This window comes from Cetorhinus maximus, chromosome 16 (genome assembly GCF_964194155.1).
Source record: "Cetorhinus maximus chromosome 16, sCetMax3.hap1.1, whole genome shotgun sequence".
In the NCBI taxonomy this organism is placed as follows: domain Eukaryota; kingdom Metazoa; phylum Chordata; class Chondrichthyes; order Lamniformes; family Cetorhinidae; genus Cetorhinus; species Cetorhinus maximus.
Window position 1 is genome coordinate 36,937,606 of NC_135894.1, and position 25,197 is coordinate 36,962,802.

The following is a 25,197-nucleotide window of genomic DNA, read 5'->3' on the forward strand; positions in this document are numbered from 1 at the left end:
AGGTGGTGAGGGAACCAACAAGAGGGAAAAACATACGTGACCTCACCAGCATGCCTGCCACAGATGCACGTGTTCATGACAGTATCGGTAGGAGTGATCACTGCACAGCCCCTGTGGAGACGAAGTCCAGTCTTCACATTGAGGAAACACTCCATTGTGTTGTGTGGTACTACTGCCATGCTAAATGTGATAGTTTTCGAACAAGTCTAGAAACTCAACACTGGACATCCATGAGGCACTGTGAGCCATCAGCAGCAGCAGAATTGTACTCAATCACAACCTATAACGTCAGCCTGTCATACCCCCACTCTACCATTATCACCAAGTCAGGGGATCAACTTTGGCTCAATGAAGAGTGCAGGGGGGGGTATGCCAGGAGCAGCACCTGGCATAGCTAAAAATGAGGTGTTAACCTGGTGAAGCTACAACCCAGGGCTACTTGTGTGCCAATAATGTAAACAGCATGTAATAGACAGAGCTAAGTGGTCCTACAACCATCTATCAAATCTAAGCCCTGCAGTCCTGTCACATCCAGTCGTGAATGGTGGTGAACAATTAAACAACTCACTGGAGGAGGAGGCTCCACAAATAGCCCCATCCTCAATGATGGGGGAACCCAGCACATCAGTGCCAAAGATAAGGCTGAAGCATTTGCTACAATCTTTAGCCAGAAGTGCCGAGTGGATGATCCATCTTGGCCTCCTCCGGAGGTCCCCAGTATCACAGATGCCTGTCTTCAGCCAATTTGATTCACTCCACGTGATATCAAGAAACAGCTGAAGGCACTGGATACTACAAGGGTTACGGGCCCTGACAATATTCCAGCAATTTTACTGAAGGCTTGTGCTCCAGAAATTGCCGCTCCCCTAGCCAATCTGTTCCAGTACAGCTATAACACTAGCATCTACCCAGCTATGTGGAAAATTGTCCAAGATGTCCTGTACACAAAAAGCAGGACAAGTCCAAATGGGCAATTACCGCCCCATTAGCCTACTCTCGATCATCAGTAAAGTGATGGAAAGAGTCATCAACAAAGCTATCAGGCGGCACTTTCTTAGCAATAGCCTGCTCACTGACGCTCAGTTTGGGTTTTGCCAGGATCACTCAGCTCCTGACCTCATTACAGCCTTGGTTCAAACATGGACAAAACAGCAGAACTACAGAGGTGAGTGAGAGTGACTGCTCTTGACATCAAGGCAGCACGACTGAATGTGGCATCAAGGAGTCCTAGCAAAACTGGAGTCAATGGGAACTAGGTTGAAAACTCCCCACTGGTTGGAGTCATACCTAATACAAAGGAAGATAGTTGTGGTTGTTGAAGGCCAATCATCTCAGTTCCAGGACATCACTGTAGGAGTTCCTCAGGGTACTGTCCTAGGCCCAAACACCTTCAGCTGCTTCATCAATGACTTTCCTTCCATCATAAAGTCAGAAGTGGGGATGTTCGCTGATGATTGCACAATGTTCAGCACCATTCGCGACTCCTCAGATACTGAAGCAAGACCTGGACAATATCCAGGCTTGGGCTGACAAGTGGCAAGAAACATTCATGCCACAGAAATGCCAGGCAATGACCATCTCCAACAAGAGAGAATCTAACCAAAGCCCCTTGACATTCAATGGCTTCACCATCGCTGAATCCCCCAATATCAACATCCTGTTGGCTATCATTAACCAGAAACTGGACTGGACTGGACTGGACTGGCTAGATAAATACTGTGGCTACAAGAGCGAGTCAGAGGCTTGGAATCCTACAGCGATAACTCACCTCCTGACTCCCCAAATTCAGTCCATCATCTACAAGGCACAAGTCAGGAGTGTGATGGAATACTTCCCACTTGCCTGGATTGTGCAGTTCCAACAACACTCAAGAAGCTTGACACCATCCAGGACAAAGCATCTCGCTTGATTGACACGCCATCCACCACCGATACACAGTAGCAGCAGTGTGTACCATCTACAAGATGCAGTGCAGGAACTCACCCAGCTCCTTAGACAACACCTTCCAAACCCACAACTGCTACCATCTTGAAGGACGAGGGCAGCAGATGCATGGGAACACCACCAGCTGGATGTTCCCTGCCAAGCCACACACCATCCTGACTTGGAAATATATCACTGTTCCTTCACTGTCGCTGGGTCAAAATCCTACACCACATGGATTGCAGCGGTTCAAGAAGGCAGCTCACCACCACCTTCTCAAGGGCAAATTGGGATGGCAATAAATGCTGGCCTAGCCAGCGATGCCCACATCCCATTAATTAATTTTTTAAAAGCAGGGTGAGAGGTCATGTGCATTTGCCAGGATGGCAGGATTTGCAATGCTGTAAGAAACCATTAACTGCACACGTGGCTCTGTGGGCTCCACACTTCAATGGGGAAATGTTTTGGAACTGCAAGGGCAACCATTCCATCAATCTGCAGTTGGAGGTGATACCTTGCATAAACCATTATGTAAGTGAATGCCCACTAGCCTGGCAGTAGCCACGATGCCTACATCTGAGGCAGTCTGGCACCTTGGCCATCTCCAAGCCTCCAAGAAGAACTAGAGGGTGGCTGCTCAGGGACAAGGGCTGCCCCCTTCTACATCTGGCTGGTGAACCCCCTTTATCTCCTGAGCATGCAAAGACAATGGGTAAATAGTGAAAGACACTCAGCTGCCGGAAATGGCATGGAACAGATGTTCGGCATTCTCAAGCAATGGGTTCACTGCCTGGAAACTCGAGGGAAGCTCTACAATACATGCTGGGGCATGTCTCCAAGCACGCCGTGGTCTACTGCATCTTTCACAGCCGCAACATTATAGGAAAATAAAAATATACAAAATAGGAGCAGGAGCAGTAACTCGCTCTGCCATTCAACAAGATCATGGCTGATCTTCTATCTCAACTCCATCTTCATACACTATTCCTACATCCTTTAATTCCCTTAGTAATCAAAAATACACAACCACTGAGCATCCACAGGTCTCTGGGGCTAGACAATTCTAAAGATTCATGATCCTTTGAGTGAAGAAATTTCTCCTAATCAGTCCTAAATGGCCGATCCCGTATTCTGAGACTGTGGCTCCGTGTTCTAGATTCCACAGCTGGGGGAAGCATTTTCTCAGTATCTACCCTGTTAAGTCACTTAAGAATTTTATGTTTCAATTAGATAATTTCTCATTCTTCTAAACTTCAGGGAATATTTGCCTAGTCTCTCTCCTCGTAGGCACCAATGGGTTCAATCCCCATTCTGGCTGAGGTGGATTCAGGACATGCCTCCTTGCCCTATCTGTGGTGGAGATTGTGGGGCTGTGGATTAGTCCTGCCTTTGGACTGAGAACTGGAGAAGAAGAATTGCTTGCTGTAGCTGAATGTTGACTTTCTGTGATTCATGTACAAGGGTACCCAGGTCACTATCAATGTAAATATTTTCAATTTCTCAATCAAAAAATATTCTGCTTTTTCATTTTTCCCATCAAATGGGTAACTTCATACTTCACCACATATTTCATCAGCCATGTTCTTCCCCACTCGCCCAACCTGTCTATGAAATTCTGCAGCCTCTTGCTGGCCTCCCCATTACCTACTTTCCCGTCTAACTTTGAATCATCAGCAAATTTGCATATGTTGCACTCAGCCCCCTCATTTCAGTCATTATATAATACCGATTGTAAATAGCTGAGGCTCAAGCACTGAACCCTGCGGTAGCCCACTAGTTAAAGCCTGCGAACCCTAAAATGGCCCATTTATTTCTGTCCATTAACTAATTTCCCAATCCCATGAATCCTTATTTTATGTAATAAGCTTTTATGTGGCACCTTAATGAATTCTTTCTGAAAATTGAAAGGCACTACATCCCCTTAACTTTAACAGGTTTGTCAAAACATGATTTCCCTTTTATAAATCTGCATTGACTCTGCTTAATCATATTATAATTTTCTAAGTGCTCTGTTTCCACGTCCATAATAATAGATTCAAGCATTTTACCTACAACTGACATTAGGCTAATTGGCTTGTAGACCCCCCTGAAGGCACAGCCATTGTCACCAGGAATCCAGAGGCCATCTCAGGAGTAGGAGCAGGTGCAGACAGGGAGGATGCAGCTGAGATGCCTTTGCTCTGGATGAGTTTTCCAAGAGTACCTGATCATGATGGCAGCGGTCTAAACCTTCATGACAGCAAGCATGGATCTCATCTGAGCTTCCAATGCATTACTGAGACAGTGCGCGGTTTAGCTTGTGCTGCATTGGAAGCAGAGGCAGTGGCGCGCAGACACTGCATTACGGCTGGCCCGCAAGTGCAGTCATGGAGCTGGCCAACACTGCTGCGCTGGAAAAGATGAGCTCCAAGCTCTCTGCCACATTGGAGCCAGACTCCTCCACACTCCTGCCAATGAACGCAGTATCTTGGTACGCATCCTCAACAGTGTTCTCCTGAATGCCACCCCATCAAAGTCCTCATCTGAGTCTCCTGTATCAAAACTCAACTGTGACCTTATCCTCCAGTGAACGAGCACACAAACTATCTTTTCCCCCTGGCCTGGCTGCAGTCCACTCATTCCCGGTGACTCACCACGTGCAGATCCTGATTCTATACTAGCCTCTAATGCTTACAAGTGCCAGTATCTGAGATGGTGGCTGTGAGTGTCAGATCAAGTTATGGGGCCTCTTCATCTGTGATGTGGTGTGGCTCTCGTCCTTCCTCCTGAGGCTGTGGCTGGGCTGGGAGTTAGGTGGCAATTCATGGGAATCTGAAAGCAAATATTCAGGAGAGGGTTAGCACAAAGGAAGCCGGGGGAGGCTTGGGCAATAGGTCCCTGGTTGCATCATCTGCAATTTGAACTTCATGCTAAGATGGCAGGATGAAGGTAAGGTTGGATTTGAGAAGGGGTATAAGGCAGTAACATTCCGTCATCCTGAATGCTCTCAGCCCATGGACTATGTTGCAGCCAAACCCATGATGCAGAGCACTGCCTCCTCCGCACAGCTTGGGAATGTAGACATGCTTGTCCCCGCCACTTCTGCTCTTCCATCTATTGTGTGCCACCTAGTCCTGCAAGAGGGAGGGAAGAAGGTCGATAATTGTGTTTGGGTGATATTCGTGCCATAGATGAGTAGCTGGAACTATGTAGAGGCAACGAGAGTTTGGTGTGGGGCTAACAGCATTGGAATGTGTCTGAGGATGAGCTGGAGTATCTGGATAGAAAGTCTGAGTCCTGACGGTTAAGAACTGTTACTAGGGAGTGCTAGGGTATGCTGCTGGGTGAGTGGTGGAGGTGTGGTGCACTGAAAGCATGAGAGGTTGGTGATGTGGTGGGAATGAGATGCCACACAAAGTTGCATTTATTGACCACCCATGTGAGGTCATTAAATTTTTTCCAGCAATACTGCTAGGCCCTTGGTGCCTTTGGATTCCATGGCCACCTGCTCCTATGCCCTTCCTTAATGGCCTCCTGGCCCCTCCATGGAAATCTGGTCTTTCTCCTTTGCCACCATCCATAACTAAGGCCTCAAGCTCCTCATCCATGAACCTGGGAGCCCTCTCTTGCTCTGGAGCTCCATTTGCTTTGCTTCCAATTGCAGATAATTGCAGTCAGCAGCAGCTTCCTTTCACTTAGTGTAGCTCCCCTTTAAGAGTGCAGATGGCCTTTTAAGAGTTGGAGTCTGGCTGGAACAAGTGTTAACCTCGCATGCTATCAGGCCCCTTATAAAGCATGCAGGCAGTCTGCAGCATAAGTCATACTCCGATGCACGCTACAATCAGGCAAAGGAGGAGACAGCATAAGGATTATACCTCACCTTCCTCAACCGCACCAGGTGCTGTTGAATTACAAATTGCGGCCTGAACCAGAAAATGGGTGTAGACAAATTTTTAACCACTTATCTTTTCCTTTTCATTATAAATCACTCGCTGTTGGGGACAGTGCAGAAGAGGTTTACAAGTATGCTTCCAGAGATGAGAAACTTGAGTTATGACGACAGATTGGAGAAGTTGGGACTGTTTTCCTTGGAGAGGAGAAGGCTAAGAGGAGATTTGATAGAGATGTTCAAAATCATGAGAGGGCTGAATTGAGTAGATGGGGGAAATTGTTCCCCTCGTAAAAGGATCGAGAATGAGAGGACACAGATTTAAAGTGATTTGCTAAAGAAGCAAATCTGATGTGAGAAAAAACATTTTCACTCAGCGAGTGGTTCGAGTCTAGAATGCACTGCCTGGAAGTGTGGTGGAGGCAGGTTCAACTGAAGCATTCAAGAGGGCATTAAATGATTATTTGAATAGAAACAATGTGCAAGGATACAGGGAAAAAGCAGGAGAATAGCACTAAGTGATGATGCTCATTTGGGGCGCCGGTGTAGACACGATGGGCCAAATGGCCTCCTTCTGCACCAAAACAATTCTGTGATTCTGTACTGGAATTTTACAATTCATGAGTTTTAAAGATGTAGAAAAATACCGAATTTATATTTCACCCAATCAGATGGCAATGTTTCAAGTCACATGTTTTACACATCACACAATAAATCACTTTTGGAATGAAGTGACTTGTCATGTAGACAAACAACAGAGATGAGTAGCCATCCCAATCTGAGCTTCCTTCCAACCCTGTACTTATTTCACAGCAAAATTCAATTTCCATAGGCAGACGCTATAATCTAAAAATTACACCTCTATGTGTGCCATCAATGGCACTAATGTGGAGTGCATGTGAAACAGGCAGCACTAATGTCTTATTTTAGGTTAATGCATGAGATATGCAGTGCTATTGAGTGCTATTTCTCTGCCAACTTTCTTTAAATGTACTCCAAGAGAGAAAGCAGAATTTGGGAGTAAAGGGTAGTTACTTAGAGTAGCAAAAGGTGGGAAGTGGTGTTCCACAAGGATCAGTGCTGGGACCACTGCTCTTAACAATTTACATTAACAATTTGGATCTTGGAATTGAAAACACAATTTCTAAATTTGTGTATGACACCAAATTGGTGCGGAGGGGTGAATAGCAGGTGCTGAGGTGAAATGCAACAAATAGCAGGAGGACATCAATAAACTTGCAGAATAAGCAAATAATTGCCAAATGAAGTTTGGCACAAATAAAAATGAGGTAGTACATTTTGGCCAGAAGAATAGGAAGGCTACTTGTTTCTTGAAAGGTGCTAGTCTAGATGGAGATCCCTTTGTTCCTCTACCCCTATCAAATACATCAATGAATTGAAGTTGCACCACAGGGAAAGGCCATAAAAAGGCAAACCAAGCACTAGAGTTTATTTCTAGAGGGATAGAATTGGGAAAGTTATGCTAAACTTGTACCAAATCTAGGTTAGACCAGACTTATGAGTACCCCATGCAGTTCTGGTTACAAAATTGTAAAAAGGGTATAGAGGTATTGGCAAGAGTGCACAAAACATTTACAGGGATGATGCCAGAAATAGGAGGATATATATATCAGGAAAGGATGAATAGAGTGGGTCTCTTTTCTTTTGAAAAAAGGTTTAGGATGTCCTAATGGAGATTTTTTAAATTATGAAGGGTTTTGATAGAGTGGATACAGAAACAATGTTTTCACTTGTAGGTAAGAGCACGACTAGAGCCCATCAATAACAGATATTGAAATCCAATAGGAAATTCAGAAGAAATTTCGCACCCAAAGAGTGATGCGAATGAGGAACTCGCTACACAGGGTGTGATTGGATCAAACAGTGTTAGAACAGCTGGAGTTCAGAGCGGGAGCAGTTAAGACAGGGAGAGTTCACAGCGGTACCTATTTTTGTAGACAACATGAAGGTAAGTGGGAAAGTATGTGGTGAAAAAGACATAAGGGGCAGGATTTTTACCTCGTCTGGCAGGCGCGGCAGGTGGGCCCGGGAGTGGCCGCAAAACCGACCACCACCCACGATCCGGCCCCGACCGCGATTTCACGCTGGCTGGCCAATTAACGACCAGCCAGTGTGAGTCGCGTGCTGAAACACTCAGCGCTGCCTGGGTGGGGGGGAGGAGGGTGAGCGCGGAAGTCAGTGCATGTGCGCAGGTGTGCTTAGTGAAAGCCCCCTGAAGGCAAAGAGCTGTGTCAGCGAGCTGAAGATTTCTAATGTTAAAAATAACGATTTTAAAATTAAGGTAAACAAGTCCCCTTATGTGACCTTAATGTGAACCGCCTCTAACTCATTTATATCCTTCCTTAAATGAGACCAAAACTGCACACAGAATTCAAGATGCAGTCTCATCAATGCCCTGTATAACTGAAGCATAACATCCTTACTGTTATGTTCAATCCCTCTCATAATAAAGGACAGCATTCCATTAGCCTTCTTGATTACATGGTGCACTTGCATAATGACTTTTTGTGACACATGCATGAGAACACCTAGATCCCTCTGCACCTTTGAATTCTGTAGTCATTCTCCATTTAGATAATACTCTGCTTTTTTATTTGTCCTGCAAAAGTGAACAATTTCCCATTTTCGCACATTATACTCCATCTGCCAGATTTTTGTCCACTCACTCAACTTATCCATATCCGTCTGCAAACTCCTTGGGCTGGATTTTTAGCTTGGTATGTGGGTCCATGCCCGACATGTACAACCGTGAAATAGCACGAGAATTGCACACTTGCATGATATTTCAGTCAGCAGGCGTGCGTGGGAGTCGGCAGCATGCGCACCGACAATTAAGTGGGCTGTTGAGCCCATTAATAAATTGATTAAAGTGATTTTTTTTCCCTGCCTGTCCAGCCTTACAGTTGGCGAGCGGGCCTTTGGAATTTTGAGGAAACCTCACCCACAGGCGGGATGAGGTTTCCGATGTTAATTAAAAATAAAATAAAAATTTAAAAATCTCATTTTTAACATGTCCCTGCTCATGTGATTAATTTCAGAATGCTTCAGTGCAGAGGGATCTGGGTGTCCTCGTGCATGAATCGCTGAAAGCTAGTATGCAGGTACAGCAAGTAATAAGGAAGGCAAATGGAATTTTGGCATTTATTACAAAAAGAATAGAGTATATAAATAGGGAAGTGTTGTTGCAACTGTACAAGGCATTGGTGAGACCGCACCTAGAGTACTGTGCACAGTTTTGGTCCCCTTACTTGAGGAAGGATGTAGCTGCATTGGATGCGGTTGAGAGGATGTTCACTCGATTGATTCCAGAGATGCGGGGCTTGTCTTATTAGGAGAGATTGAGCAGTTTAGGCCTATACTCGCTAGAGTTTAGAAGGATGAGAGGAGATCTAATTGAGGTATATAAATGCTAAAGGGGATAGACAAAGTAGACGTGGAGCGGATGTTTCCCCTTCTGGGGCATTCTAGGAGGCCATAGTTTTAGGCTAAAGAGTGGTATATTTAAATCAGAGATGATGAGGAATTACTTTTCTCAAAGGGTCATGAATCTGTGGAATTCACTACCTCAGAGTGCAGTGGATGCCGGGACGCTGAATTGAAGGAGGAAATAGACAGATTTTTAATTAGTAATGGGTTGAAAGGTTATGGGGAGAGGGCGGGAAATTGGAGTTGAGGCCGAAATGAGATCAGCCATGATTGTAATGAATGGCGGAGCAGGCTCGAGGGGCTGAACGGTCTGCTTCTGCTCCTATTTCGTATGTTCTTATGTTAGGCAAGGGAATCAAAGGTTATTAGGGATAGATGGGAATGTAGAACTCGAAACACAAAGAGATCAGCCATGATCTTATTGAATGGCGGAGCAGGCTTGAGGGACCGAATGGTCTGCTCCTGCTCCTATTTCGTATGTTCGTATGGCCAGTTAAAACAGTGAGAGTTCAGAGTGGCCCCAGTTAAAACAACTAGCTGGCTGTATCCAGTCCCTGAGTTCTGAGCCGAGTTGGGAAAGAAAGTCAAAGTGTGATGTCAAAGGCAAACAGGTAAATGATTGGTTGGTGAGTATTTTGCTCATTTATCTCTCAAAACTAGTGTAATTTATTAGTAATTGTAAGATTTTATTAGTATAAGTAAACTTTACCGGGGTAATAATGATAAATTAATTAAGAAAGAAAGTAAATTAATTAACACATAATAATTGGCAGGGTAGATGATGTGTTGTGACTGCAGAATGTGGAAGCTCCTGGATGCCAGTGCGATTCAGGGCAAATATGTCTGCAGTAAGTGTCTGCACCTTGAGGAGCTTTGGCTCAGTCATTGAGCTGGAACTACGGGTCCAGAACTAGGAGACACTGCTTTAAAATTAGGGGCCGCCTTATAGGACAGAGATGAGGAGAATTTTTTTTTCTCTCAGAGGGTTGTGCGACTTTGGAACTCTCTGCCTCAGAAGGCGGTGGAAGCAGGGTCACAGAATATTTTTAAGGCAGAGATAGATAGATTCTTGTTAGGCAAGGGAATCAAAGGTTGTCAGGGGGTAGGTGGGAAATGTAGAACTCGAAACACAAACAGATTAGCCATGATCATATTGAATGGTGGAGCAGGCTCAAGTGGCCAAATGGTCGTCTTCTGCTCCTATTTCATATATTCATATGGAAGGCTGAGCTGCAGACATGACGATGCATCAGGGAAGGGGAAAGTTACCTGGACACTTGTTCCTGGAGGCAGTCACACTCCTTAGGATAGGGTCTTCTGATTTGGTCAGTGGACAGGGACAGGAGGGTGTAACTGTGAGTGAGACAGTTATGGGGGTTGAGAAGGTAGAAGTGGAGCAGCCTCAGCCTTTGAAATTGTCTAATAGGTTCAAGGTTTTTGCAACCTGTATGAATGAAAGTGGTGGCTGTAGGGTGGATGAGCAAATTGATCATGGCACCTTGGTACAGGAAGCCATTCAAGCGGGGAAGTTAATAAGAATATTGTCATGGTAGGGGACAGTGTTATCAGGGGGATAGGCACAGCCCCCTGCAGTCGAGAGCCAGAGATCAGACTGCTGTGTTGCCTGCCCAGTGCCAGGGTTCAGGACATCTGCTCTGGACTGGAGAAGAACTTGCAGTGGGAGGGGGAGAACCCAGTCATTGTGGTCCATGTAGGTACCAACAACATAGGTAGAGCTAGGAAAGAGGGAGTATGAGCAGCTAGAGGCTAAATTAAAAAGCAGAATCTCAAAGATGGTAATCTCTGGATTACTACCTGAGCTACAAGCAAGTTGGCAAAGGGCAAATACGTTTAGAGTTAAATGCTTGGCTCAAAGATTCATGTGGGGGAAAAAGGGATTTTGATTCAGTACTGGCACCAGTACTGGGGAAAGTGGGAGTTATACCGTTGGGACAGTCTTCACCCGAACCGCGCTGGGACTGGTGTTCTGGCGAGTTGCATAACTAGGGCAGTAGAGAGGACTTTAAGCTAAATAGTGGGGGTGAGGGATCAAGTTTGGGAGGACACAATGGCAGGCATTTAAGGAGATATTTCAGAATACTCAGAAAAGATACATTCCAGTGAGAAAGAAAGACTCTAAGGGAAGGACGCATCATCTGTGGTGAACTAAAGAAGTTAAAGACAGCCTCCAACTGAAAGAAAAAGTGTATAATTCCGCAAAGATGAGCGGCAAGTCAGAAGATTGGACAGAATATAAAGAACAGCAAAGAATGACTAAAATATTAATAAGGAGAGAGAAATTAGAGTACAAGAGAAAGCTAGCTAGAAATTTAAAAGCACATAGTAAGCATTTCTACAGGAATTCAAAAAGGACAAGAGTATGTAAAGTGAGCAATGGTCCTCTAGAGATTGAGTCTGGGGAAGTAATAATGGAAAATAAGGAAATGGCGAATGAATGGAATAGATATTTCGCATCTGTCTTCACCGTAGACGATACAAATAACATCCCAGAAATAATTGTGAATCAGGAGGTGAAAGTGAGGAACTTAAAACAATTGCAATCATCAGGGAAAGTGAACTGAGAAAATTATTAGACCTGAAAGCCGACAAGTCCCCAAGTCCTGATGGACTTCATGCTAGCATCTTAAAAGAAGTGACAGCTGAGATAGTAGGTGCATTGATTTTAATTTTCCAAAATTTCCTAGATTCTGGAAAAGTCCCATCAGGTTGGAAAATAGCAAATGGGACTCCTCTTTTTAAAAAAGGAGGGAAACAGAAAGCAGGAAACTACAGGCCAGTTATCTTAACATCTGTCATAGGGAAAATGCTGGATTCAATTGCTAAGGAGGTTATAGCAGAGCACTTAGAAAATCTCAATGCAATCAGGCAGAGTCAACATGGTTTTATGAAAGGGAGATCATGTTTGACTAATTTATTGGAGTTCTTTGAGAAAGCAACAAGCAACGTGGATAAAGAGGAACCTGTGGATGTGCTGTACTTAGATTTCCAGAAGGTATTTGACAAGGTGCCACATCAAAGATTACTATGCAAAATAAGAGCTCATGGTGAAGGGGGTAACATGTCAGCATGGATAGAGGATTGGTTAGCTAACAGGAAAGAGAGTAGTGATAAATGGGTCATTTTCAGGTTGGCAAGATGTGACAAGTGAAGTGAAGCAAGGATCAGTGCTGGGCCCTCAATATTTACAATTTACATCAATGACATGGATGAAAGCAGTGAATGAATGGTTGATAAATTTGCTGATGAATCAAAGACAGGTAGGAAATTAAGTTGTGCAGAGGAGTTTGCAAAGAGATGTAGGTTTAACGAGTGGGCAAAAAAAATGGCAGATGGAGTATAATGTGGGAAAATGTGAACTTGTCCACTTTGGCAAGAAGAGGAAAAAAAATCACATTATGAAAATGGAGAGAGATTTCAGAACTCCAAGGTACAGAGGGAACTGGGTGTCCAGGTACATGAATCACAGAAAGTTAGTATGCAGGTTCAGCAAGTGATTAGGAAGGCAAATTAGATGTTGTCGTTTATTGTGAGGGAAATAGAATATTAAAGTAGTGACATTTTGCTACAGTTGTACAAGGCCTTGGTGAGACCACAACTGGAATGGTGTGTACAGTTTTGGTTTTCTTATTTAAGAAAGGATGTGACTGCATTAGAAGCAGTTCACAGAAGGCTCACTTGATGGCTACCTGGGATGGGGGTCGGGGGGAGGATTATCTTATGAGGAAAGGTTGGACAGGCAGGGCCTGAATCCATTGAGTTTCAGAAGAATGAGAGATGATCTTACTGAAAAATATAAGATCCTGAGGGGTCTTGACAGGGTGGATGCTGAAAGGATGTTTCCCCTTGAGGGAGAGACTAGAACTAGGGGACACAGTTTAAAAATAAGGGATCTCCCATTTAAGACAAGAACAATAAATTCTGTTGAAGGGTCATTCGGACTCGAAACGTTAACTGTGTTCCTCTCCGCAGATGCTGCCAGACCTGCTGAGTTTTTCCAGGTATTTTTGTTTTTGTTTTGGATTTCCAGCATCCGCAGTATTTTGCTTTTATCTCCCATTTAAGACATGGATGAGGGTCGTGAGTCTTTGGAAATCTCTTCCCCAGAGAGTGGTGGAGGCAGGGTCATTGAATATTTTTAAGGCAGAGTTAGTTAGATTTTTGACTAACAAGGGACTCGAAGGTTATTGAGGGTAGGCAGGAATGTGGAGTTGGGGCCACGGTCAGATCAGCCATGATCTTATTGAGCGGCGGAGCAGGCTCAAGGGGCCAAATGGCTTACTCCTGTTCCTAGATTGTATGTTCGTCTGTAAAGAGCTATTCATTCATTTAAGGGAAGCTAGATAAGCATATGAGGGAGAGGAGAACAGGGGATTACGTTGATAGATAAGGCTCAAGTAAAGCATAAACACCAGCTGGGTTAAATGGCCTGGTTCTGTGCCATAAATCCATGCACATCCTCTCAATCTGGCTCAGTAGTAGCTCACTTGCCCACAAATTAGAAGGTCATCAGACCAAGCCACGCTATGGGACTTGAGAACACAATTTAGGTTGACATTTCAGTCTGGTGCTGAGGGAATGTTATATGGTAAAGGTGCTGTCTCTCAGAACAGATGTTAAGCCAAGGCTCTGTCTACATGATCAGCTGGATGTAAAAAATCCCGTGGTATTATTTGAAGACAAGCTGATGTGCTGTCCAATATTTATCTCTCAAACACCACTAAAACAGATTAGTCATCTGTCTCATTGTTTTTTGTGGGACCTTGCTGTGCAAATTGGCAATTATATTTGCTTACATAATAGTGACTTTATTTCAGAAGTAACTATTTGCCTGTGAGTGCTTGAAATGCCCTGAGAACAGGAAAGGTGTTACAAAAATGGAAGCTCTTTCTTTGCATTTAATTTCTTCTCCAACTGTTCTCCAGTCCTGCAGGTAGTGCATGCTGAGACGCTTATCACCCACAGCAAAATGTGCCCCGGTTTCTCTTGGAAGAGTGCCCTGCAGTGCCAAATTGGGTAACATGGTTCACAAGCACCTTATGCATTTGGATGTCCAGTAAGCCATATGAGAAACAGAGAAACAGGAGTTACGAACATATAAAAAAGACAGGAAAAGGCACACTGGTCCATCCAGCATGTCCCTTCCAGGTGTAGTGCAGCCTACATGAACCATCAACCTTCTTTAACTGGTAACGCAAATTCCTGGGAACGGGAAAGAGAGAAAAAAATCTTAGGCCAATTTAAGATTATTTTCTGGAAATACTTCTCTAAATCCTGAAGATAATCAAGCAAGTTCCAGGAGAATGCAGCAACATATACCTTTAATTGAAGTGACCTGACACCTTTCTTCTGTAACTTCTTTCTGAAGGGAAAACTGTGCACTCAGTCACTTACCCACAGAGTCAATTTTGTACATCCATATTGTATTTCTTTCACCTATCCCCTTCCTCATTTTAGCTGCAGCTCTCAAAAAACTGACATTAATTTTAAAACTTTATAAAGGCTGAAACAAATATTTTCCCCCATACCCTTCATTCCCTTCAATTTGGACCTGATGGTAAGAAACTTGGTTTGCCCGATTGGGCTCTTGCCAAGCTACATTTGCAACTATGGTTCATTACTCAAATGAGTTGGGTGAGAATTCAAGTTATTCAAAAATTGATACAGGTGGCATATACGCATAGGTAGAGTACCTTATGGAGTGTTTACCTAAATCCAAATGTAATGTAGGTACAGGTTAGCAACAGCCAAGTCAACTTAGGATACAATTATTAAACTTTATAGAAGCAATACCAGATGTTGTTCCTTTGAAGCAAGGTAATAATGTACTCCTACCACTTAATTCATATTGAGGGGTATTTTCCATATCAAGTGAAAACTACTGTTATTGTTATCACTTTTTCACACCTCTATTCAACTTGTATTAGTTGGCATTCTGACAGCAATCTGATCACACTTCCATTTGGCATTTTATTCCTACTAGGAGCTATGCATTCTTAACTTGGATCGCTGCAAAACCCTATCATGTAGCACAGCAATTTAAGAGAACGCACTTCAGTTCTTAAAATCTCAGTTTTGAATGTTTTGAAGCTGCCGGCAAATGTGCTTTTGTGCACTTTTTTAAAAAAGCACAGTAACAGTGAAGTAGCCTTAGAAACAAAGTGCAGTCCTATTTCAAAAACATCTAATTTTAAAAGTGGAGATAAATTGATGTAACACTTAAAAAGAAATGCCATAAAGGGTAACGTTATCTAAATCTATGGTTTATCTCAGCAACTTCTATATTTACTTCTATTCTTCAGACAACAGGACAGCCTTCTAATAAAGTTTAATTGCACTGGAGTACTACAGGAATGGGCAGGACAATTACCAACACTTTGGACTCTTTCACAGGATTCTTCAGATTCTTTCCACTGGTTATCAGGAGGTAGTGCGATGACTGCCTATGTGGTATTTATTGAGGACTATTAGGAAAATGAGCACCACTAATGGAAAGAACCATCTTTTTCTTCAGCGCCAGCTATATTGCAGCTGTTTAACTTAAATTAATATTCCTTCAGAGGAAATAATTCAAACGATGGCCCATGATACGCTACAGCAGAGCTATTTGGCCTTTCCTGGTTAATTGCGCTGATATTTTGCAACGGAAATTGCTAGAAATGCAAGCTGATAAAGTTGCAGCGAAGAAAACTGGGGGCCTGGGACCTGAGTGAACAGGGCCAGCAAAAATGAATCTCCTTAACCAATCCAATTGAAGAATTGTAAAATTAATAGTGTTAGAATGAGGGAAAAGTGTAAAAAATCAAATTCACTGTTAAATCAGGTGCAGAAAGAAAAATAAAGTGAGGGAAAAGAAAATTAGATTAAAAGGAACAGAAAGAGAAATAACAAGAGGAAAACAAAGATTGGATTAAAGGGTCCTGATGAAAGGTCATTGACCTGAAGCGTTAGCTCTATTTCTCTCTCTAAAGATGTTGCTTAAACTAAGTATTTCCAGCATTTTCTGTTTTTATTTCAGATTTCCAGCAACCATAGTATTTTCCTTTTACATTGGATTGAGAGGGACGGGAAGAGAAATGAATGAGAGGGAAAGAGAGATTTGATTAAAAGTGAGAAAAAGAAACAGGAAGGAAAAGAATAACTTTACATTTTTAAAATTTCTAATAAAGACTTAAACCTTAACAAATGAGATTCCACACCTGTAATAATTACATTTTAGTGGCAGAGATGTTGGTTGGTTTTAGTCAATGCTTACTATGTCATTAAAAGGGTATTTAGAATGAAATGGACAAGACTTAATTTTCTGTGGTGAGTTTAGTTTATATCTGCTGCACAAGTACTGCAATTTCATGGAATCACGGAACAATGCAGCACAGAAGGGGGCCATTCAGCTCATCGACTCCGCGCCACTTCTTCCAAAGATCAATCCAGTTTGTCCCACGCCCTGGTTCTTTCCCCCTATCCCTGCAAATTTTTTGTCCTCCAAGTATTTATCCAATTCCTTTTTGAAGGCCACCACTGAATCTGTATCCACCAATCTATCAGGCAATGCACTTCAAATCCTAACCACTCCCTGCGCCAAAAGGATCTTCCCCATGCCGCCTCTGGTTCTCCTGCAAATTACCCCAAATCTGTGCCCTCTGGCTATCAACTCTTCAGTATGATCCTTTATACTGACTTAATGTAGTAAATTGTCCCAAGGCACTTCATACTGACAGGAAAGGGACCAACTTTGGAGTGCACCTCATGGACTGTGCAGTAAAAATGCTTTTCAGTAACTGAAAAGAACTTGATCCATCAACTTGGATACTATATCTGTGTTCCATTCAATCTACAACATGTCTGCAGCAAAAATAAAAGGTGTTTGACCCACTTGTCAGTATTACGAACTGCGAGGTGGATAATGGTAGACGTCAAGAGGACATAGCCAAGCTTGTGGAATGGACAGGCATGTGGCAGATGAAATTTAACGCAGAGAAGTGTGAAGTGATGCATTTTGATAGGAAGAATGAGGAGAGGCAATATAAAATAGAGGATACAATTTTAAAGAGGGTGCAGGAACAGATAGAGGTGGACGTATATGTACACAAATTGTTGAAGGTGGCAGGGCAGCTTGAAAAAGTGGTTAAAAAGGCATACAGGGCCTTTATAAATCAAGTTATGGAGTAGAAAAGCAAGAAAGTTATGATGAACCTTTATAAAAACACTGGTTTGTCCTCAGCTGCTGTATTTTGTCCAATTCTGGGCACCACATTTTAGGAAGGCCTAAGGGTACAGTAAGGATTTACGATAATGGTTCCGGTGATGAGAGACTTCAGTTAGGTGGATAGATTGGAGAAGCTGGCATTGTTCTCCATAGAGAAAGTAGAGAGCAGATTTGATAGAATTGTAAAAAAAATGATGAGGGATCCAGACCAAGTAGATTGAGAGAAACTGTTCCATTTGGCAGAAAGGTTGAGAAGCAGAGGTCACAGATTCAATGCGATTAGCAAAAAAAAAACCAAAGACGACATGAGGAAAATCCCTCCCACACAATGAGTGACCACAATCTGAAATGCACTGCCTGAGATTGTGGCTGAGGCAGATTCAGATTCAGGCTGTTCAATGCATTTGAACAGTGAGACAGATAGCGAGATGCCGTTTTTGTGCAGCTGACAGTGGAGTGGCATAGCTTGGATCGCAACTTTTGCATTTCCACATTTAACTGCTCATCTCTCTTCGCCTGATATTGCTATTGTATTTGCATAATATTAACAGCAAGTGCCATAAGAGCATAAGAAATAGGAACGGGAGTAGACCATTCGGCCCCTCAAGCTTGCTCTGCCAATCAATAAGACCATGGCTGATCTTCTTGTGTTTCGATTTCCACATTCCCATCTAACCCCGATAAACTTTGATTCCCTTGCTTAACAAGAATCTATCTACCTCTGCCTTAATAATATTCAATGACCCCGCCTCCACCACCTACTGAAGCAGAGAATTCCAAAGTCGCACAACCCTCTGAGAGAAAAAAAATCTCATCTCTGTCCTTAAAGGGCGACCCCTAATTTAAAAACAATGGCCCCAGTTCCGGACTCACCCACAAGAGGAAGCATCCTTTCAATGTCCACCTTGTCAAGGCGATTCAGGATCTTGTATACTTCAATCAAATCACCACTCACTCTTCTAAACTCCAAGCCCAGTCTGTCCAATCTTTCCACATAAGACAACCCACTCATTCCAGGTATCAATTTAGTAAACCTCCTTTGAACTACCTCCAATGCATTTACATCCTTCCTTAAATAAGGAGACCAAAACTGCACACAGTATTCGAGGTGCAGTCTCACCAATGCCCTGTATAACTAAAGCATAACATCCTTACTTTTATGTTCAATCCCTATCGTAATGAAGGATAGCATTCCATTAGCCTTTTTAACTGCACTATTATTTTTACAGAAAATTATGGCTTTACATAGGTAATGTACCTTCTTGCAATTCCTCCTTCAAACTGGTAGCATGCCTGGCCAGTGGAATGTCTCAGCAGGATGGTCATGTTGGTACAGTGTATTGGTTTGTTGCTGATGAGCATTTCTTTCACTTCGTCAACAAACATGGACATCTCAATTATTTTGTTGTGAAAAATCTCTGATAATCTTTGGACAAGCACTGCCTGAACAATGGTTATGACTCCAATATCAAAGATATTCTCAAGTTTTCTATCAACATTAAAGATGGAGCAGTGTCCAGATACTGTTGTGCCGCTTATCTCAATGTCCAGAAAAATTGATATAGAACATTCCGCATGTGATCACCTCTATCACTATTACCTTTTCCAAGAAACTCAATGTCAATTCCCTAAACAGATACAGTTATACTGATAGTACCACACTGGGTACTTACTGCTCCTGAACTCTGGTATCATGAACACTTTCTTGGGTTTAAGATCAAAACTGACATTGTTGTTTGGTTGTATTATAAATCTCATGTGATCAAACATGAAGGTTTGGGTGGGTTGGTTTTACATAACTAGGCTGTTTTATTTTTATTCTTCAGAAGTTAAAATGGATTAATATTCTCAGTTGATGCAGATTTAAAACAAAAAATGATCAGTGGAAGATGACTTCAAAGTTGTAAAATAAAATTATCTAATTCATTGATGAGTTAAAAAAAATGTTAGGGCTGAAATGGTCCACTAGACACTTCTGAAGAAGCAAATGCAGAACTTATTGTAAGTGCCAATGATATTCCTAAATTAGAAAATGCTTCAGAGAAAACCCAGTGGTAACAGTGGTCACTACTCCAATATCAAGGACATTGTAGAGTTGGCTATCAATAAAGTAAGAGCAGGCATTGTTGCATGCTTATCTGAATGCCGGTTGCTCAGAAGAATTAGATTCAAGAGCACAGCTTAGATGTAGGACTTGATTGCATCAGGTTTCCAAACTTACTGGAGTACATCCCATGCTGCCACAATAAACTTTTGCAGCCCATGTTCCATAACCTTATAAGGAAAAGTAAAGCATTAACTCATTATTAAACATGTTTAATTTTTCCAAAAGGCAGTAATGAGATGGCAATGTCATAGGCCCTATTTTTTTATAATTTCCACCTCATTTGCTTTGATTCTTCTTGTGCCATTTGCATACACATTTTGACTGTCTCTCCAAACCTGAACCCTTTACTTCTATCTCCTTCTTTACTCTTAGCTCCACATGGGGCCCTGTGTCCTATCTTTCCTGTCACCCAGTATTAATATTCTTTTTTTTCTCCCTTCTTGGTATTATTACTGGAACTTGCATCATGGATAGTGACAGTTACCTCATTTGCCTCCTCATCTTAGATATATCACCTCCCTAACCATAACTGCTGTAGTGGTGGTGTGGCCCTTAACACTTAGTTACACCTTGGTCTCTCCCATCTATGACTCTGGAACTTTTTTTCCTTCGAGAAACTTACCCTGTTCCATCCCTCTTATCTCATTTTTAAAATTGTCTTGTTTCCTCAAGCCCCACCCAGATTGCTCCCCAAGGAACCCCCCCCTCCCCACTCATCCAGCCTCTGTGCTGAGTGACACCTCATCCTCAATGATTTCAATTTGCATCTCAGCTCTCCTTGTCCCCTCTCCTCTGAATTCAATGCCCTCCTTTCTTCCCTAAATTTCTCCATCCATATATATATTCATCACAACCCACTTTGGAAGCTTTGGTTGTGCTCACCATTGTTAGTGCAATAACATTTTCTGTGGCAGCACAGCTCTCATTGTAGGCCTGGCCTGCAGCTGTGGCTAGGTTCCTGACAAAAGTCAGGAGTCATAACTGGAATGGGTAGCCCTTGCTGCACTGTAACTTGATGGCCTTGCTAGAATAAATGTGGCACAGAGGACTGGTATAGGATGAATGAATTGTGCCTATGGTCATAAACCAGCTGTATGTTGAGGGAGTCAAATCCCTTTCAATAAAGATGCTAAGCTAGTGATGGGGGGAAGGGGCATCAGAAAAAGGTCCTCCAACCAGCCTAGATCTTTATTTACATGTTCTTCAATGCTTTAAATAGACCAGATGTCCTTGGGCACCTGCAGGGAAACCTGATCCAATATGGTGGTCAGTGGACTTCAGGCATGAAAAGAGAATGTGCATTCTAACTGCTATATTGGAAACTTTTGCCCGCATTTAACACCCAAAAAACAGGTGTGATCCCAATTAAATTTCTAGACCAGAATATTTTGCTGACATCAGAAAACTCCAAACCAACTGGCCAGATGAAAAGTATATACTGTTTAATGTTAGATAACACGCCCATGTGCTAAAAATAATAAACTTGCTTATGAAGCGTTTATCAAGCGTTTCACTTAAATAAGTTCCAGCACAATACAGTTATGGTTGTTATTGTTGGCCAAATGCTAGAATCATTGTCATCTTCCATGGTAATACTTTCCAAGGCAAACATAATGTTACATTGTACAAATAGAAGTCTAGAGGGCAAGTCCGAGGAAATGACACTGACAATGTGCAAAACAGATTAGACTAGTTCTAAGAATAAGGATAGTTCTGAATATTCAATTGATTGGCTATAAACAGTACGTAAACTGATTACATGTGTTTTTGCTGGGGAGAAGATAAGGGAAGGGAAGTAAATTATCCAAATATTTAAAATCATGAATGGAATTGATGGGATAGAAATGGAAAAGTTCTTTGCCAGGAACAAGGTGAAGAGAATTTTGGGAGGGTCATAAATTGAGAATGGAATACACCGCCCAGCACAAAGCGTGGTCTTAAATCAACAATTTGGAAAGGAAATGGACTCGCCTTTTTGTAAAGCATTTCTTTAAATAACTGTCCCAACTGTCTCTGCTCACTATTACATTTAGCAGTGTCAGCAGTCAGTAGTGGGTGGGGTCAGCAGTCAGTAGTGGGTGGGGTCAGCAGTCAGTAGTGGGTGGGGTCAGCAGTCAGTAGTGGGTGGGGTCAGCAGTCAGTAGTGGGTGGGGTCAGCAGTCAGTAGTGGGTGGGGTCAGCAGTCAGTAATGGGTGGGGTCAGCAGTCAGTAATGGGTGGGGTCAGCAGTCAGTAGTGGGTGGGGTCAGCAGTCAGTAGTGGGTGGGGTCAGCAGTCAGTAGTGGGTGGGGTCAGCAGTCAGTAGTGGGTGGGGTCCCCATCCCAGGAATTTTTTTTTCAGTATTTAACATCACAACATGTCAACTAGTTTTAATAATTTGTTTCTCACCCAGTTTCTTAGCCAGCTTTGCATCTTTCTTCTCATCTACAAGCCCAAATCCAATGTTTTTTTCTTGCAAGACCTGAGCTGCCAGCTGCCTCCAAAAAAAGATGGGAAAGAAACAGAAACCGTTAGCTTTGGTGTCTTGAAATTTTCAGATGTCATAAAATCAACTTCACATGTATCTTTACTACGACAAAAAAGCATGGAGTTTATCAAAGTTCTTGTGTTTTAACTTACTCTCCTATTTTGTCAACCAATCAATCCTCAGTAGTAAACATGTTTTAACTACTTTGTTACATGTGTCCAGTAAGTGGATTCAATTTTTTGTCCAAGTTTGAAGTCACCACCCCTCCCCCCCTCCACTCCACACCACAACCAACCCTGAATCATGTCTCACCTCTAACACCAATTCCGCTCGGTCAAACCGTCTCTGAGCAACTTTGTCTCCTGCAGGGACCGACGCGTGATACATCAGGCACAGGATATCATACTTTTCCAAAATCTTCTGGTAGTTCTTCATGTCGACGTTGGCAACTCTGTCTTTTCCATCATACCGGGGGAATTCAAGTCCATCCTCCGCTCTACAACTGATGCAGGCGACAGAGAAAGTCGCCAAACAGAGCCAGACTGCATTCATTGTAAAAGTTATGTATTATTCACAATTAAAGAGCCGGCAGAGATAAGGAAATTGATTCACTGGAAATATTTTGCCTTTCTCCTTCAATACTGGTTACAACTCCTGATCAGAGAAACAGGGAGAGAGAGAGAGAGGGAACAAAGTCAGAACAGCCCCTGGAGAAAGAATAAATGGAGGCAGAGCCCAGATACCTCACATACCAATCTCCTGTTCCGTTACCATTTTACACTCCATTTTAAGAAGCCAGTTGTTTCCAGCTATAAATACATTGTACAGAAACAGCAAAGGCACGAGTCGAGGGGGATTCGCCATCCTCATTTTGATGGGCTTTTCTGGGGAGGGCTGGGTGAGGCTGACCTTTCAGACAGAAAGCGCATACTGTAAAAACCACCTATCAGTGTGACATTAACGTTACCTTCCATCTCTCAAAGCAACTATCGCTGAGTGCAGATTATGTTTCCATCTTGGCACGTTGACGCTGTTTGGAAAGGTTACGGGATGAAGACAGAATGTTTTACACGCAGGCGGAGTGAATGATTGTACTGTTCTACTTTATATAGACCATTAGAGCCATACCCAGGAGGCCAGCCAGATAGTTCATTGTAGGATCTGCAACACTAGCAACACGAGCTGTGTCATAGTGGTCTTTCGCTCAAAGCATTTAATAAGAAATCAGAGAACAATTGAACACTTTTTCTTCAACAGCAAAATTAGAAAGAAATAATGTAAAATAATTCAATTTAAAGCCGGGCCTCCTGACAGGTGTACAGTGTTATTATGCAATTCTGAAGGAGATATATTTCATGAATGTATTTTAAATACAGTGTTCAGAAAATTCTGTAGTGATATAACAAATACAAAGGTATACACAAGTTTGTCGTCTGCTTTCAGTTAATTTGAATGTTTATTGTTTCCTGCACCATAGTAAACTTTTGATTATAATGGCCGTTACCTCGGGGATACAGGAGTTCACAGTGTACAGCATTCTCAGGGTTGCAACTTAACGTGAAATCTTGCGGCATGATTGTTAGGTCGACAAAAGGAAGCCACCTATTGTATCCTTCTGAGGGTCTCAGCAAATCGTTTGACCCGCGCAACAGCAAGAACAGCGCCATCCAGTGAACAGTAAGGCAGTCATTCCACATTCCTCAAAAAGGCACCTGGATGACACGTGCATATATGTTTTTATTCACATTCAGAAATGAACCGTATTTGTATGTTATGTGTAATGTGTGTAATTTATGCCAATTGAGTGTAAACATTTTCCATGACTATGCTAATAACACTGACCACAACAGGTTTGCTTTCTAAGGGAATATAAACTGTATTTCATGGTTCCTGGAAGAGCACTGTTTTTCACTCCAAGGTAGTGGTGATTTTACCTTACAATGGGAACCTAGGGAAGTGAAACAAAAACATGCAACTTTAGTGTACCGCTTTGCCTGATTGTATTATAATTTGTTGCTGTTTCTCAGAAAAGCTATTCAAGGCCTTTTTCCAATCTGTGTGAGGTTTGATTAATTAATTTCATTAAGGTGATTTCATTGCTTTATTGCTTTTTAGAATGCTAGAACTACAGCCCAGAAGAAAATAACTGCATAAATTTCTGCCATCAGGAAATGGCGTGGTGCACCATGTTTGCACCTGTTTATGCTCTGGTTTGAAATATCATAGTCATGTAAGTACACTGATAAATGGAACTGACTTACACCTTTTGCAAAACAGCAGAGGACAGCTAATCAAATGACAGCAATGAGACCCAAGGAAATATTACCTGTGATTTTCCAATTGTAGTAATTGATGATCAACATTAACGTTGGATATAAAATTGAACTTTGGGTCATTAATCAGCTTTAATCAAAATTACCATCAATCACATTTTAGAATATAACTTACTTTTGATTAGCATTGCAGTAGTTAATAGCTAAGTAACAAGAAAATGATCCCATTAAAAGTATCTCAGACTATTTTTTATCACTTAATTGAATATTAGATCTGTGGAAATCAATGGGTGGAATTATCCCAGAGTTGCACTAAGTGCAGCAGCAGATGTGAAAAAAGACATTTTACCCGCCAGTCGCAATGGCGGATTTTCACGCCGTATCATCCCCTTCCCACCTCATAAGTATACAGTCACGGAAAACATGCCGGATCGCTGGCGGCTCACCTCCAATTGGCCTGCCATGCCATTACCATGCCGCTTCCTCACTCTGGGCATCATATTTAAATTGCAGTTGCGTACACGCTTCTCAATGTTTGCAGCCCAGGACTACTCCAATGAAGACATGGCCCCAAAAGCCAAGGAGAGTGCAGTTTCAGTGACTCAGTGACGCATCCCTGGGACACTTTTTGGAAGCCATGGAGGCCCGCTGCGATGTCCTCTATTCCCGCTCTGGCCAAAGGAAGCCCATCAGTCTCACCACTCCAGCTTGGGAGGCAGTGGCAGAGATGGTCGGTGCCAACGCTGCACATAAGAGGTTGGCCATCCAGTGCAGAAAAAGGATGAATGATCTCATCTGTGCCGCCAGAGTAAGGCAACCATCTCATCATTCTCAACTCACACACTCATAAACCCATCACACATTCCCTGGCGTCTCACTCATTGTCA

General features: G+C 42.6%; 1 protein-coding gene across 1 annotated transcript in view; it reads right to left on the minus strand.

Moving 5' to 3' along the window:
* The window catches only part of casq2 (calsequestrin 2), a 54,880-nt gene extending 32,181 nt beyond the window's left edge, over window positions 1-22,699 (minus strand). The window contains exons 1-2 of the mRNA XM_078559674.1: window positions 22,350-22,699; window positions 21,959-22,043 (exon numbers count right to left, since the gene is read on the minus strand). Of these exons, the coding sequence (XP_078415800.1) occupies window positions 21,959-22,043; window positions 22,350-22,589 (325 nt within the window). The 5' untranslated portion in view covers window positions 22,590-22,699. The remainder of the gene's footprint in view (window positions 1-21,958; window positions 22,044-22,349) is intronic.
* Window positions 22,700-25,197: the final 2,498 nt, after the last annotated feature.